Source organism: Nelumbo lutea, chromosome 1 (genome assembly GCF_056320005.1).
Source record: "Nelumbo lutea isolate HS-2025 chromosome 1, American lotus-T2T, whole genome shotgun sequence".
NCBI classification, from domain to species: domain Eukaryota; kingdom Viridiplantae; phylum Streptophyta; class Magnoliopsida; order Proteales; family Nelumbonaceae; genus Nelumbo; species Nelumbo lutea.
In genome coordinates, this window is record NC_142684.1 from 182,258,625 (window position 1) to 182,276,162 (window position 17,538).

General features: G+C 37.5%; 1 protein-coding gene across 1 annotated transcript in view; it reads right to left on the bottom strand.

The window, feature by feature from the left end:
* Window positions 1-2,799: 2,799 nt before the first annotated feature.
* Window positions 2,800-17,538, bottom strand: part of FTSH11 (FTSH protease 11) — a 43,363-nt gene continuing 28,624 nt past the window's right edge. The window contains exons 8-17 of the mRNA XM_088961250.1: window positions 14,902-14,963; window positions 10,425-10,482; window positions 7,902-8,027; window positions 7,742-7,822; window positions 6,429-6,558; window positions 5,947-6,095; window positions 4,787-5,068; window positions 4,401-4,490; window positions 3,172-3,225; window positions 2,800-3,043 (exon numbers count right to left, since the gene is read on the bottom strand). Of these exons, the coding sequence (XP_088817376.1) occupies window positions 2,900-3,043; window positions 3,172-3,225; window positions 4,401-4,490; window positions 4,787-5,068; window positions 5,947-6,095; window positions 6,429-6,558; window positions 7,742-7,822; window positions 7,902-8,027; window positions 10,425-10,482; window positions 14,902-14,963 (1,176 nt within the window). The 3' untranslated portion in view covers window positions 2,800-2,899. The remainder of the gene's footprint in view (window positions 3,044-3,171; window positions 3,226-4,400; window positions 4,491-4,786; window positions 5,069-5,946; window positions 6,096-6,428; window positions 6,559-7,741; window positions 7,823-7,901; window positions 8,028-10,424; window positions 10,483-14,901; window positions 14,964-17,538) is intronic.

Sequence of the window (17,538 nt, forward strand, 5' to 3'; positions counted from 1 at the left end):
AGGAAAATTAAAGAAAATGGAAGGTTGGAAAAAAATATTATTCATTATTTTAATATTTTCTGTCTTGATCATTGACCGAAGGGAGATATTTATTGATTTTCAAAAATAGAGAAAAGGTTTTTTGCTAAAATAAAACCATAGGCAAAGCTTTTGTGGTAGTCAAAAACTTGAGGGAGGTTTTTGTGTTTTACCTATAATAATATCACTCATGCCCAATGAATTAAAAGTTTCCGGATCAAAATGTAACCATGGAAGGATCTCGGCAATTATTGGTGAAGTAATTAGGTTGGACAATATCACTCATGCCCAGTCAATACTCAATAGGTTTCCGGATCAATGCAGCAATGGACCATTCAGGGTAGAGTGAAGGTAAAACCATCCCTCAAGGCCGAGTCCGTCTCCTACACTTGATGCCTTAACACGGCCACATGGGTCGTTTTAATTAGTCAAACTCTTAGACGTGTGAATACGTGATTGAAGCGTAAGAAACACGAACTCCAAGGAGCATAGCTCCCAAACATGTACGTACGTGGCCTACAAAAAGGCGGCCACGTTCCGTGCACCCATGGGTGCAATCGTCCAGTACACCCACGAATGAGAGATGAACACGTCATCTCATCCATGTTAACCTTGAATTAACGGAAATTTTCTCCATTACTAATAACTCGATTGGTTGAACCGGACGAAAATTTTATCCATTACTAATAGCTCGGTTGGTTGAACCGGTCATATTGTCATGTTTTGCGGTGCATAATTTTGTAATCAGTGGTTTATATGCAAAGAGCCGACTTCTTAATCTTCCCTTGTGACAGTCAAATGTCCAAACTTCAAATATTTCTGCTACCATCTCTCTCTCTCTCTCGTTCATGGGGACGTAGCAGCGAGGAATGGAATTGGAACTGCGAAACAGAGTAAGGAGGGTGTGGTCCATCCATCACGGCCTAAGATAGTACCTGCTGTAGAGAGATCGCCGCCTGTGGATATGGGAGCGAAGATGGTAGCAATTGCTATGGAACTGAATGTAAGGTTGAGATCGGCCGATATGCCGGAAACCATGCAAGAGCTAGCGTTCCGACTGGCCAGGGCTCTGATGGATGCTGCCTCAAACAGCCCGAGACCCAACCCCACTCCCATGGCTCTTGCTCTGAAGAAGGAACCCATCTGGTGGTCCAAATTAACGATTTTAAGTTCTTGGACGAAGCCGCAGAGAAAGAAATTTATGTTTTTATTCCTCTTTAGTTGAATGTCCACAATTCCACATGTTTAACCATCACCGGATATGTTATGATCGAACGAGTACGGTTTCGCGGGATCACCGGAGAACCATGCTTAGATGCCAACTTTCAAGATTTAAGATCTCGGGGGACGAAAGAGAATAAAGGAACTTAAATCTCAAGTAGAGCCTTCCTTTAATTAGTTTAGCGTTTACAGTGGTGGCTGATCGATTTTGCAGGAAGTCGATGCGTCGTATGGTCCAGCTTGGCACTGCGTGGTGGGGAAGAGTTTTGGATCGTTTGTAACTCACTCGCGAGGAGGGTTCCTACACTTCTAGATCCACAAACCCTGTTTTCTTCTGTTCAAAACGGAGGTTTGACGAGTCACAGGGCCGCCTCTGAAAGTCTGTTACCTCAAAAAATAAAAATCGGTGGGATATATCTTTTTTACAGTGTTATAATTGTACCTTAACTTCTCAGGAATCAATCAAAAGGGTGAATGGTACTATTTTGGCCTTCTTCTCCATTGTTTTAGAATTCGAGTATTCTTTTTCCGTCCAGATATTTTGCACTTCCATTCCGTCTATGACTGGTCTCTCACTTGTCTGCTATGAGACAGACCAAATGGAAATGCAGTAAAAAAGAAGAGAGAAAAAAGTTTAGGAAATTCCAAGTTTCCAACTCGACATCAAGAGGTTACTCTCTCATCCGACTGGAAAGACACGGTTCTATTGATGAAGTCGATAGATGAAATCGTCAACGAGCCATCGAACGTAGCCCTGTTTATCTACACCTCCGGCACCAAGAGCCAACCAAAAGGAGTGGCGCTTAGGCAGCTCAACCTTGCGGCCTCAGTACAGAACATCAAATCGGTGTATAAAATAACCGAGTCCTTTTCTCTACAGAGAGAAAGGATGGGTTTGTACTTGGGAGAATGAGCGAACTGGCGAAGCGGCGGTGGAGAATAAATACAGGGAGAAGAGGAGGAAAAGGGAGATCGTCGGTGGGATGTTTCTGGGTTAGGGCTCGGCGGAGGAGAGGAAGAAGAGGGAGTTCGAATGAATTTAATCAACTTTTTCTTTTTGTATCCGGTTCAACCGGATTCCAGTTACTAACGGTAGAAAATCCATTAACAAAAATCAAATTTCCAAATGCTACGTGATAGCTCCTTATTGGCAGGTTCACGCGGCAGAACGCGAAACTCTACAAAAAGTATGAGAATATAATCGACAGTTCTAAAACAGTATTCAAATGAATTAACATCTGCATCCACAGCATGTTCCAATCGTGTATTGGGAACATCTACCACTGGCAATTTCGAGAAATGTTCCCAATACACGCCCGACATGCACATCTCCCGAAGTTGTCAATAGGAGATGTTACAAGGTGGGGATATATGCTGTAGGGACGTAGATGTGAATTCTTTCTTATTGACGATTAGTTAAAAATCCTCTTCTCTTAAATTAATAGCAGATTTGAATATAGATATATATATTGTTTTTTTTTTTTTTTTTTTTGGGAGGGGGGGGGGATGCTACGGTACTTAATGATTAGTATATCATAAAATTCATAAAATAGATAAGACTTGGTGGAAAATGAATTATATAAATTACTTGTAATGATTTCAATACACTGTACATTGCTCACCTCACAGTTAGTGAAGATTATACGTGGAGGTAAGGATTTTAAGCCAATGCAAATTCCTCTTCCTGTTGTTGTTCAGAGAATCGCCCTTCCCGGCAAGGTAGAAGTATCTGCTTGACGTCTTCTGCACTCAGCGTCTCATATTCAAGAAGAGCATTTGCCAATGCATGTAATGCCTTCTCATGCTGCAAAGTGCAGGACCCTTGTCAAAAAATAATAATAAAAAAAAAAAGACAAACTAGGCTTTTGTCACAATTTAGACCTTATGTTTTCCTTGTAAAAATTATGGAGAAAAATAATCTTACAAACTTACCTTCTTTAGTAGAGCTTTAACACGATCATATGCCTCTCTTAGGATTTTCACCACCTGCAGTGTTCAAATTACATTTATTATGATTGCATAATGTGTAACATTAGAAAAAAAGATCCTGATTCATAGCATTGGGCCTAAACATAGTTGTCAGAATTTACAATTTAGGATATGATCTACAATTCAAATATTATACCTGAATCATTTTCTGAAAAATCTTACAATAACAGTTAATATTCTGATTTGATTTAAGACTTCGATTTATATAATCCATGCAATTCAAATCAATGTGATCGAGACCTAATTTTCTACTTTGTCATTCCTTTATCTAATTTTTATGAAGGGACTTTAATTTTAAAACTCTTACTCAAGTAAGATTTACTAAGGTTACTTAGGACTTATTTAGAAACCTTATTGGGTTTTGCCGTACATCATTTATAGGTTAAAGAGCCATCATAGTGGAACACCTAGTCGCCTATGTGCCTACAATTTTACAAAGAAAAACTAAATTCTAGATCAGTTTCCTAGCTTTAAATACCAATTGCATGCAATTCTTTTGGTCTAGCAATAGCATGCATATAGATTGATAAATAGCAATGCTCTTTAAAAAACATCAACTTTCCTCTCAAAACATGGCAAACCATCATAAATGAAAGGCAATAAGCAATTTCAATCTATTAATTTTATTATTTCAAACACAGCACTATAACATAATAAGCCTGCAACTACATGTCCAAAAAAATATTAAACTAAAGATTGCTATAATTTTATATTAATAAAATTTAAGAGAAAGAATATAACTAAAAGGAAAATGAACAAGAGGCAGAGAAGAAAAATCTTTTATCCTTCGTTCTTTATCTTCTCAAAACCCTTAAATAACCCTAAAATAAAGCGTGAGTGATATACATAACAAATAGTACAGTGTATTTAATGCACATTCTAATAAGATGCAGGCATTTTACTAATACTACTATAAGGTGCACTCCTTGTCACCTAGAAGTGTGCCTTTTTTTTTTTTTTTTATCAATAGGAGTGTGCCTTGCTTCCTAGAAGGGTTATGGGCCTTATGGCATTCAAGCTAAGCGCCCCACTGAAGGCATCTTTTCACTTAGGCAACACCTTGACAACCATTGTTTATGAGTACGTACATGGTAGATATGAATTAAAAATGGGGTAAAACAACTATAATCTAAGGATTACAATATAATTGTGACTTTCGGAACAGAACACACCTCTGCATCAATGCGTGATTGCATGTCTGAACTTGGTCGCTCTTTGATATAAATTGGTCCAATAGTATTACTCATCCCACAAGTAGTTACCTTGCATAGAAAAGATACTCAACTCAGCAAAGCCTTCACCAATTTAAGGTAAAATCAATCCATCCATCATCCATGCCTTATTGCAATATAAGGTAAAATATTAATCATTAATCTCTTCTTAAGTTGTAACTTATAACCATCAAAATTTCATTGTATACTCAGGACAAGTTTAACAAGTGAAAGAAAACAAGAATTTAGAGCAAAATGGCACAGAGCTTTCATCCTTGTAAAACAATTATAAGAACGATAAATCATTTAAGATGAAGAGGTAATTGCAAAAGAGCTTTGAGAAATACCATATATTGTGCAAGCTCTGTTGCTGTGTGTAGATCATTACTTGCTCCAGTTGTGACATGTTCCTCACCAAAGATGAGTTCTTCGGCAACTCTTCCCCCCATACAGACATCTAGACGTGCTAATAACTGCTTCTTGCTAATTGATGTCTCATCATTTGAAGGGAGCTGAGTAACCATACCAAGGGCAGACCCCCGTGGAATTATTGTTGCCTTGTGAATTGGGTGTGCGCCATCAGTATTGAATGCAACAATTGCATGGCCACTCTCATGATATGCAGTGAGCTGAAAAAAAAAATGAATAATTATTTCAGTATAACAGTTCTTCTTATGAATTTTACAGACAGGTAAAAATAGCATAATTGTATATGGTCATGTAGGAGCAATTACCACCATTCAAGAGTTCATGGGTTCCTCATCTAGGAGATACTAAAGGAACATAAATTGGCTGATTTGGCAACCCTATCTACACCAAACCTTTTGACAGACTAATCCCAGCTATGTACCAGATTGATGGGAATTATATGTATACAATTGTTTAAACACACCAATGGAGAGACTATCCTTAGTTTCTAACTAGTGGCTTACTGTTAATTCTGTCTTTGCAATACCAGATTAAATGGGACCACAAGAAAAAAGCTTCCACAGAAAATACAAATTTGGAAGTTGAGTTGAGTTGAGCTTTCCCTTGGAAATATGTTAGCTTGTAGGACACCACCATCTATCAAATATCAGAGCTCACACCTGCTGCTGGGAACCAAACAAGTTCCTAAATACATCTGCTGCAATCTGAAAGATAATTAATGTTCCCCTAGTTTATATTTCTGTTGGTCCTCCATTACACGTTTAAGTTAGTAGGTCTTCGATCTTTGTACACATGGCCCAATATAGCATTAAATATTACCATCATAGCAAGAATCCATCCCGTGGGTTGTCCAAAGTACTGATAAGGAGAGGAAGAGAGAGAGAGTGAGCGAGAGAGAGAGAGAAGGTAGCTGTCCAAAGTGAGATTTTAGATAGAACCAATGAAAGAAGATGCAGTATTTGTACTATATCTGAATTGTTACACTTGATTAACTTCTATAAGAAGTGAGAGCCTCCTATGATCCTATAATTGCATTTACTATCAACCACCTGTACTTTCTCAAAGAAAGCACACCTACCTTCTTTGATTCTTCTGATATGAACATTGTCTTCCGCTCAGTACCCATAATTATTCTGTCCTTTGCAAACTCCAGCTGTGCAGCAGTCAACTTCTCAGCACCTTCAACAGCAGCTTTAATGGCTGCAATATTCACCAGGTTCGCCAAATCTATTGTAATGAAAAGGGAAAGAACAAAGTAAATGCACTGGGTTTCTAACATATATATCTCAACACATTCTTCACAAATATGCTCTTCAAGTGATTTTCTGCCACCTAAAGCAGCCTAAATGGCCATAACATTTACCAGGTAACCAGATCTATTTGAATAGGAAGCAAACAAAGCCAAAAAAGAAGAAAGAAGAAGATAGATAAATACGATGGATTCTACCATATTGTATGTCTCAAAAACATATACCTAGGGAGTTGTTAGGATTTTCTGCAAATATTGGCCTATGAAACACAGCAAAATACATATTGTATTAGGTCAGGAGAGAAAAAAACCTGCACCATTGAAGCCAGGGGTACCACGGGCAAGAGCTTTGACATCTACATCATCAGCCAACGGTTTGTCTTGCAAATAGAGCTCCAATATTTCTTGGCGTCCCCGCACATCAGGACTAGGAACAACAATCTGGAAGAGGTTTTTGTGAAATTTTCATTCCTCACTTGGCAATGCTAGACTTATTTCAATATTCTTGTTAGTCAAGTTTATTGCTCATTTACTGTTTCTGTCAATTGCAATCTTTCTTTTTAAATAACTTTTCTACTTTACTATCAAAAAAGTACTTCCAATAACTAGATTTTTCAATCAGAAGACCATCCACAGCATGCACAAGAAGCAATCTGTTCTAAGTTGAAGGGGAGTAGTAAGAAATGATTTAAGCACTCGTAATTTAACAATGGATATGGCACTAAACAGGAAAGAATGGCAAAACAGGATTCATGTAGCCAACCCCATATAGTGGGACAAAGGCCAAGATAATGATGATGGTTTTCAAAGACGCAGCCTCGATAAAAATAACTGGGATGAACACAATAAGCAAAAACAACCTGGTTAATTCCAATTACAGTATGTGATTGAAATTTACTTTCCCACCAATGTAATGACCATGTAGATGACCACATTCAAACTGAGAGGTAGAGCTTATTTGTTAGCATGGGGTTTCAACTAGAGCAAAAATTTTTGCAGTTAGACAAGGACTAAGACTTGCTAATTCATTAAATATTACATATTTAATTGTAGAAGGGAACTCTAAATAGGGAGCAACTCATTAGTTGATAGCCAAGCTAAGCAAGGAGCAACAAGAAATTAACTATTTTGGTGTAATCCCTAGATTAAGGGTTTGTAGAGTATAAATAGTGGGGGGTTGGGGGCTAGCAAGGGCTAGCAAGGGCTAGCTGCTTCTAGGAATGCTAGGCACAACGCATATTTGTACATTTTACTTATTAAATCAATAAATTATATTGTCATTAATGAAAAAAAAAACACAAAAAAGAACATCTTTTTTGGGATCACGAGGGATAACTAGAACTAAATATTTAAGAAGGGGAGGTTTGTCATTTAGAAGTTGAAACTTCAACAAAGGCTCCGGCAAAACGCTCTCAAGCGATATTCATCTCTAAAGCTAGGACTATCAAAATCTTTAGATTAAAAGACAATTCAAACATCAAGTCCTGAATATTCCATTTCACATACCACAATAATTATCAAGAGATCATATAATTAAAGAAATTGCTTATATATATATATATATATATATATATATATATATTAAAAACTACCAAAAAAATAAATAATTCACTAAAGAACTTACATGCCTGTCGAATCTACCAGGCCTCGTCAAAGCCGGATCAAGAATATCTGGCAAGTTTGTTGCAGCCATCAATATTATGCCCTACCAAAAGAAAATCCATTTCAGAAAATACAAAAAAAAAAGTAAAATACTGAAACAATGCAACAAACTTCAAATATACCTCATTCTGCTCAAAACCATCCATCTCAACAAGCAGTTGATGTAATGTTTTCTTTGTATGTCCTTCCCACTGCTTTCTGGTGGAACCAACAGCATCAATTTCATCAATGAAAATGATGCAGGGTGCCTACGAACAATAATTGAATGAACACATCAAATTAGTAACAAATACCAGAAAATTGTGGTATCACTTGGATGAAACAAAATAAAATAACTAAATAAATAAATGATTAAAGGGCATTACACTCAGAAACAAAATAAGAGAGTGAAATAACTATATTTGTTCAACATTTCAACATAATAGTCAATAGATCAACATAATAGGAGTAGCTCCAATAGGTGATAAAATGAGATAGAGTAGACTAAGATGGTCTAGGCACGTGCATAGAAGACCACCAACTCTGCCAGTTAGAAGAAGTGATTTGTTACACATTGAAAGGGGATAAAAGATCTCGGGTAGGCCAAAAAGGAATGGATATTAGTAAGAAATGATTTAAACACTAATTATTTAACAATGGATATGGCTTCAAATAGAACGGATTGGTGAAACAGGATTCATGTAGCCAACCCCATATAGTTGGGAAATGGATGATGATGAGTCATTAGATCAACATATGAAAGTAAATAGCTTACATTAAAGAATAGAATAATAGGAATTAAGATGTAACCAAATTCTAACACTGAGTGAGAAGAAAAGTAGGTTAATTACTGATCACTTGTAGGCATTTAATTTGTTCCACTTGGTGGTAAATCATCCATGAGGAAAGAGGAGAGGATCACTTAAAAAAGGAGGTAAACATATTTTGTTGTGAATATTAAGAAGTGCAAAGAGTAGAGATTGTTGGTCTAACAATGTTTCACACCAATTTGTATCCCTGTAATGAGAGAGACTTTTTATTTATACACCGTTAAAATCATGCAAAATTATGATAAAGACCCCATGGTACTGATACTACGCTGAAGTCCCTGACTATATATTCTCTTCCTGAAATAACCCTTCATTATCAATGTCTTCACCCTATCACTGACCCAGCCAGTTGGACTGTTTAACCTGTCACCCAGCACTGGTTTTTTTAACTCCTAACCTTCCTTTATTTTTTTTATTCATCAATCTAACCTACCTTTATTCAAAAACCCATTGACTTGGTTAGAGACCCAGAAATCGAGGTGATTGAATAGTTGATCTGATTGACTCACACAACAGATCATGGGTTACAAATTACTATATATTTTTTATTTTTAGATTTAAACTTTTTTAATGACACCTATAATTGTGTATGTGCCCTAGGAGTGCAAGCTGGATACTCGATTTTAAGATTTTACACTGCATCACGGGTTTCCATGCCAGGCCCATTCAAATTTTGACAAAACCACAACTCGAGCCTGCTTAAGTTGCACACCTAATGTGCCCTTAATATTAATCCTTATTATGATAAACAAGAGTATCTTTTGTCCATTAGGGATGTGCCCAGTCTAAAAAAAATGGGATATCGCCAAATCAGGTCCCTTCAAAAATCATGGTGCTGATATAGGTTACCAGCCATCAGACCTCAATCATTGGGATCATTTATTTCCAAAGGTTGGAAACTCTGCTCTAAACCACAACTTAAAGGTTAAGTGCAGAGTCACCCTCAAACCACAACAAAAGATACTTGAAACAGGTTCCAGTAAAAAGATCAGTAAGACTGCTTCCATGTATAATGTGATTCCAATTCACAATATAAATAGTTTAGCAAGCCTTTTAAGTACACAAGACCACAGTAATGTCAAGCACATATAAATTAATTCTCCATCCTATTTTTTATTTCCACAACTTTCTCATATCATTCAACTCTTGTGGGGTCCTTAATGAGCACTAGTGGCTTAATGAGAAACAAGGCTCTCAGAAAAATGAAAAGAATAAAAGGCCATTACCCAGTGCCGGTCCCAACTATCAGGGGTCTCGGGATGGACTGGATACAGACCTAAACATTAACTTTTCTTTTCTAGTCACAAAGTGGGAACTTGATACTGGAACACTACTCTCACGCTTGTCAGCCCAGTATTTTACTATTGAACTAGAAATTTAATGGAAAATTTTTAATAATTTAACTAACAAGTAACATGGGGCCATTACTTGGTGAGTGGTCTTTATCCAGTCTATCACTACCAAAACCAGGGATAAAATTGAAATTTAGCCTCAATTTACAATTTCCATTTCATCTAATCAAGCAATGTATACATCTCTTACAGTTTCAGGTCAGCATTAAATCAAGAAGGGGGAGATAAAATCCCAAAATATAAATGCAACTGAAGATTGAAAAGTTATTACTCAATTAATCAATATGAGGTTTTACAGAGGGGGAGATAAAAGCAAAATTATAGTATACTATCAATAGTGTACAGAAGATATTGCAAAGTATCACCATAATTTTTTACTATCAAAAAAGAAAAATGATTTCTGCAGCATATGATTATCGCATGGTATTGTAATACACACACATTCAAATATTTCTATTTTCAGAAATCAGAAAATCTCCACCACCTTTTTCTTAGCAGCTTGGAATAAGGAACGCACACGTCGAGCACCAACACCAACAAACCTGGCATACAGAAGCAGAACAATAAAATAATAAACTTAAAAAGCACCATGAATGTAATTCCTGACTCTATGTTGTTTTGAGAAAGCAGAAAGCTACCTATGAAAACATACATAACATGGATGAAAAACTCCAGGACCACAGATTGCTAATATATATTAGGCCCCGTTTGATTCACGGGAATAGGGGTATGGAATCGGAATCAGAATGGGCTATTCCGATTCCAACTGTTTGGTTGGGTGGAATCAGAACCCCATTCCCATTCCTGCTGGAATGGCATTCCCCCATTTGAGGGAATGGCCATTCCCTGCCCCTCCCTTGGGAATGAAATCCTATTCCTACTGATTCCAATTTCGATTCCCATTTCTGTCTGAACCAAACATACTATGGGAATGGACCATTCCGATTCCGATTCGAAGGATTCCGGTTCCAACTGCGAACCAAACAGACCCTTAAAGCAACCAAAGCCAAAATCTCAGCTAAAGGAAAGAGAAACTAAGCAGACTGTCAGGAAATAGAACTAGACATTTGATAAAGGCTGAAGTGGCTGAACTGAATAACCCATTGCTTTGTCTTTTTAGTGAAAAAATCATTAAGTGGGTTGTGAGCTCTTTAATACATAATGACCGAACTGAGTGTTGGATTGATTACCATGCCCCTAAATATTTTATTATATGATTACTTTATCAACTAAAAGATAAAGCAATAAGTAATTAAATTCAGTCATTTCAACCGCCCCTTAGCATCTCAAAATCTCTACAAAAAAAAAAAATCATATTCATGTCATCAATGCAAATTGTTACAAGAATGAATGCCAAGCATCTCAGAGGAAAGAACATCCCTCAATTTGTATAGACATTTTAAACCATGTCTGTAAGAAGTTTAACAAGGTTTACAAAGAGGAAAAATAAGAAGCCTTAAATTTGTATCTGCAGAATCCAACAAGTAGTGTTAAATAGTGGATTGGGCCACAGGGGTTTAAATGACTGATATGTTTTAGCAACTTTTCCGGGTTAGGGTTTAGATTTTGTCAAAATTTCAATGGGCCCAACCCGAAACCCGAGCCCAAAACAGTGTAAACTGTTAACTCAGGCCAACCTGACTTGCACCCCTAATTTTTGCTTCTTAGATTTGGAGTGGGTGCTTGTTTTATGGGGCATAAGGCAGATGGTGGAGAAGCCTTTTTTATCATCTTTGTTATGTGGTGTTGGTATCTTGGTAGGGAGTTAGAGTGGGGGATGTTTACTTGTGGACCACAGTGATGCCTTATCACCTGAGACTATATCTATCTTTTGTTTTTTCTGTTATAAACTTTTAATGAATTTTCATTTTAATAACAAAAATAATGACAATCCCCATTTATACCAGTAAAACACATAAAGCACTTGTCATTCCCAAACAAGCCATCATGAAACAGGATATAAATAATATGGTGTCAACCATGGTCGCAATTTCTATAAAAACATAGTACATAAAATATCCCTATTTTTCCAAAGGCAAACAAAAACATCCTCAACAAAACTAAGTCTTGTCCCAGCTATATCGGGTTTGGTTATATGAATTGTTCCTCTATTCCACCCTGTGAATCCTAGAATCAAAATTATCCAAATATCTCTTGATATTTAGATGATATTTCAAAAAGTTTCATATATCAATGAAAATTTCAATTTCTTATGTGCATGTATTCCAAATTTTGCCAAAAATATTGGAGAAGTGTCACTGGTATTGCCAAACTCAATTGGAAACAATCTACATGGAAACATTCAAACCACACATGAAAAAATCATTGATATATAAAAAAATTGCAGTATCAGGAAATATCAAGAGATTTGATATTTGGATCTCTGAGGGTATTATGGTTCAACTGTACTAGACCATTGTACTATGCCTCATCTAGATTCTAGTGTCATATTCTGTTAAAGCATGAATAAAATCCTCTGTCACAGCCCCTTTTTTTGAAAAAAAAAAAGTAAAGTAAATTTTATTCAAATGCAGAAAAGATCATTAGTACAACACAGGCATAAGGTCCGCGCAAACATAGGCAGCACCTTGACAGCAACACACTCAGACTCCAGAAGTTAACAGAATGGAGAAGCTGAACTAAGGACTGACTGGAGAACTCCTTAGAAACAGAAGCTTAACAACCCAGTCTACTAATAGAAACATTGAGAAGCAGTCATCTTCAGCCCTACATTTGTTATTAAATATTCTCCTATTTGGCTATTTCTTTCTGTCCACAAAGTTCAAACAACTACTGTAGGCACCAATTCCCACACCACCTCAGGATATCCTTGGTTAGACATCTCCGCAAAGAATCCATCCACAACAGGAAACTAGTTTTTGTAGGTACGATAGATTAATCCCAAACTAAATTACTAGGTAGACCTGTTCAGGGGATAGGCTTCAGGCTTGACTTAACACTGTTGGGCTCAAGCTCAGGGCCAGGCTCATTCAAATTTTGGCAAAAGCCAAGCCCAAGCCTAGCCTTTGAATGGGCCTATTACTAGGGAAGTAAGTACTCCAAGGGCCTCTCAGATGTCTTACAAAAGATTCAACACTGAACACACTCTCACCCTCCCATTTCCAGACCCACTAGTCTTACTGGCCCACTCTAACCAACTGGTTCTGCAAAATCTGAAACAAATCAGCATACTGTCTATCTCCCAATTATGAAGCCACAGATTAGGTAACCAAACTACCTCCCCCATTAAATTTTCACAAGATTCCTTCACAGAGCATCTTTGTTAAGAGTTAACCAAACAGATGAGGAAACAACTCCTCTAGAGATCTCTCTGTGCACTACCTATCTTTCCAAAATTTCAACCTAGCACCATCGCCCAGCTTGTATGCAATACCTTCTGAAAATGGCTGTCAATTTTCAATATTCCCTTCCAAATTGAGCTGCCATTTGAAGTAATGGGTCACCCAAGGTCTATTCACTGCTAGACATACTTGGAGGCAATGAGTTTCCTCCACAAATCTTCTTTATCCATCCCAAATCTCCAGATCCACTTACCAAGCAAGGCTACATTGAAATGCTTGATTCTTTTAATACCAAGCCCACATCTTCTATAGGAGTACAGATATGGTGTCTTGGTCCCACTTGACCTCATGAATTTTATTCTCCTCATGTCATCCCCACCAAAGGAAATCTCTTTAGTTCTTCCCAATCCTTCCGGCTACCTTCATAAGAATGGGGAAGATTGACAAGTAGTAGGCTGGTCCAATGTTTTAAAACACGGAGGTGTGACGCGAGGCATTCCACTACCTAGAGGCGTTAGGTGTAGTAAAGAACGTAAGAGGCGTAAGCCTCCTCAAGAGGAGGGGGATGAGGAGGAAGGAGGAGGAGGGAGGAGGAAGAAGAGGAAGGAGGATCTCATTTTTCTTTGTTTCTAATAAAAATCTTTTATATTCTTCCCTTCCCTTTTCCTTTTCTTTTCTTTCTCTTCCTCTTTTTTTCTCCCCTCTTTCTTTTTCTTTTCCTTCCCTTTCTTTTCCTTTCCTTTCATTTTTTTTCTTTTTTTTTTGTCTTTTTATATGAGGTGTGCATGAGGCACATGAGGTGTATGCCTCTTGCACCTAAGGTGTACACCTCAGAGGTGTCAATGCCTCTGGCCTACGCCTCAGGGCATTTTGGAGGTGCTGCGCCTCCAGGCGTACACCTCCCACGCCTTTTAAAACACTGGGCTGGTCAGGCTGGCCAAGATGCTCTTGACCAAATACACAAGCCCATATCTTTTTAGGCCTTCTCGTTGTTTTAAAGCCTTCAATTTGCACCAGAGCATCCACAAATAGCTGCTTTTGGGAAGTGGGAGTGGTTGGCAGAATAACAAAACCCCATTAATCAACTAATGGAGTCACTTTTCTTGGGCATACAAGTTCTTGAGTTTCTGTCTCCTGGTTTCCAATCATCCATCTCAATATCATTAATTCCTTATTCCATCCAAGCTCATTGTATGACATTATTTTTTTCTTTTGGGCTTCATCATTTTAACATAATATATTATTTGAATTTCCAACAGTATGAATCAGCAAATTCTAGTGCATCTAACCAAATATAGTGAAAATTTATATCACCACTGTTCAACCTCTAATAAAAGAAAATATTGATTACAGAGCAACCATTACCCTACAAAGGTAAAAACTAATACAATATCTTAATAGATCTCAAGTCCCACACATCTAAAAGGTCTTCTAAATGCATACTCCTTTAGAAACTTCTTTATTAGGGCAAAAATAACCATTACTTGCGGTGCTTACCATATGTATAAAAATATTAAATATATGAATTTCTATTTTTGTTTTCCAAAATACAAGTGTGGAACTTTTTTATGGCATGAAAGTATCTTCTGTTTCCAATAAATGGCTGAAACCATAGATAATTACAAAGAATAGTATGAGACATAGACAATAGGTACTTACATTTCCTCAAACTCAGACCCTGCTCTGTAGAAAAAAGGTACCCCAGCTTCTCCAGCAATAGCCTTCAAGAATGCAGATGCAGGAATCATTATATCCAGAAACAAGAATGAATCACAAAAATTAAATAAATAAATAAAGTCATAAAATATTGATAAACAAGCTGAATGTCAGGAAATACATATGCAGATGAAGTTTTATAACCTGTGACTCACAAGTTAATCGAAGTAATTGCAATTAGTTTCATAAGACCCAATTTAGGGCTGCAAAAACATGCATCCTGAATGCATTAAAAATCTGACAATGTATGCATGCAAAAAGAAAATATGAGAGCACAAAGAAATCCACAGTTCATGCAATTCTACATTTTCCTAATGGGAGGAAATGAAATTGATGCAATTCTGATCAGTGAGAAAACAGTTGTTTAGAAATGAAGTTAAAGGAGGGAAGAAAAGGAAAAGGAAAAGAAAAGAAATACAAGCTCCAAAAAGATAGGAGGTTAGGTCGTAACCATATTAGGATATCAGCACCATTCTACAAATCATTCTTGTAAAGAGACTGGGCTGAATGGGCCCTAGTATCTTTTCTTGTAGTATGTTTTATTTATTTGTTAGCTAATGGGCCTATCTTAATGGGCCTGTTATTTATTTTGCTAGTTCTCTTTATGTTACTGCCTAGCTGGCCGCCCACTTAAGGGTATACTTGTAATTATGTTAAGATTGAAGCTTGGTAAAAGGATTAGAGAAGGGAGGGAAGAGACATTCGAACTCTTCTTCTTCCTCCTCTTTTCTCCACCTTCCTTCTCTTGTACTGCTGTTATCTTCTTTTCTTCCTCTTTTTCTCTAATTTTTCCCAAGTTTACATCAGATTTAGAGGACTGATTTACATCTTGGTATCAGAAAAGGTTTCTTTCTTCCTTCTTTTCTTCTTTCTCTTTTCCCATACACCCTTCGATTAAGAGAGCGTATGGAGAGATAGGTTCTCTATAGTTCAGAGGATCTTTGGCCTACTTGGTAGAGGGTTTGGAGAGTGTAAATCTGGTCGGATATTGCCAAGAAGTGGTGCTGTACTGTTTCTGCCCAAAATCCTAGCCGATTAGAGATTTTCGAAGTTACAAGTAAAAGTGAAGCTTTGGGCGTGGCGCTCTATGCTTGGGAGGTGTCTTTTGACTTCTAAAAGAGGGCGGTTCAGGTTTGGAAGAGATTGGGAAGCTCTGGTAAGAGCGGCTACATCTTCTCTCTTCCTCCCCAACAGCCGAACGCAGTGAAACCCTAGTTTTCAAGCATCTAGATATTGGTTTGACTTCAAGTAAGTTTATAAGGACCAAATTTCTAGCTTTTTTATTTTCGTTTGATTAATAGAGCAATACGAAAGCGAGTTCAAGCAGGTGCCGGTTTCCAAGCTTGGCTCGATAGATTCCGTTTTGACTGGTGTGACCACAATCAAGCTAGATGGGACAAATTATCTTGCTTGGGCACAGTCTATAAGGATTTATGTCTATAGTAGAGAAAAATTAGGGCAACTCACAGGCAGTAAAGTGAAACCCGAAGAGACAGACCTTGAATATGAGAAATGGATGCAGGAGAACTATATTGTCATAGGATGGTTAGTTAACTCTATGCAGCCTCATATAAGTCAGCACTATCTCTGGATGTCCTTTGCCTAGGAGATCTGGGTCAGTGTTACTGAAACTTATTCACAAAAGTTGAATGTGGCTAGGCTAGAGTCTACAAGCTGAAAAGTGATGTGAAGAACCTAAGGCAAGGGGAGAAGAGTGTGGCAATCTACTATTCTATACTGAAATCCTTATGGCAGGAAATTGACGTTATGGAGACAGTTGCATGGGACTCTAAGAATGATTCGGAAATGTTTAGGAAGTTGGTGGAAAGAAACAGGGTGTTTGAATTTCTTACTAGACTCAACCCTGAGTTTGACATCATTAGGCAGAATATTCTAGCCAAAGATGATGTTACTCTTGCCCAAGCATATGCTATGGTGAGCAGTGAGGAGAGTAGGTGGCAGGTTCAGTTACAGAGTCCACCTACGGAACACTTTGCACATGTGGGAATAAAGCCAAAGGGTCCAACTAAGAAGAAGGAAGTGTGTGAATATTGCAAGAAACCGAGGCATACGAAGGACACTTGCTGAAAGCTTCATCCTGATCTTCTTCCTGACCGGTTTAAGAATAACAACAATTTTAAGAAGGCAATCAGACAGGAAAGCCAAAGACAACTAATGTTGCCACAGTACCAGAAGGAGGAAGTAAGGAGAGTGAAGAAAAGTCCACCATTGAACAGTTGGCAGCAATGAAGGCAGATTTTGAAAAGTGTGGTAGGCTATTAAGTCACTTGGAGGCTATTGTTTCTACATCTTACTCTTCAAGTAAAACATCATCATCATCAGCATTTGCTCACTCAAGTATTCGTCTTCTACAAACCATGCTTCAATTTCAGGTAATCATAAAATCCTTTGGATCATTGATTCTGGTGCATCTGACCATATGACTAGCTTGTCTAACCTTTTTTGTTCATACCACCTTCTCTTTGGTAAAGAGAAAATATCCCTTGTTGATGGGTCCCTTGCTCCATTTCTGTCAAAGGGGATATAAAAACCTCTGACACCGTTTATTTATCTTCTGTC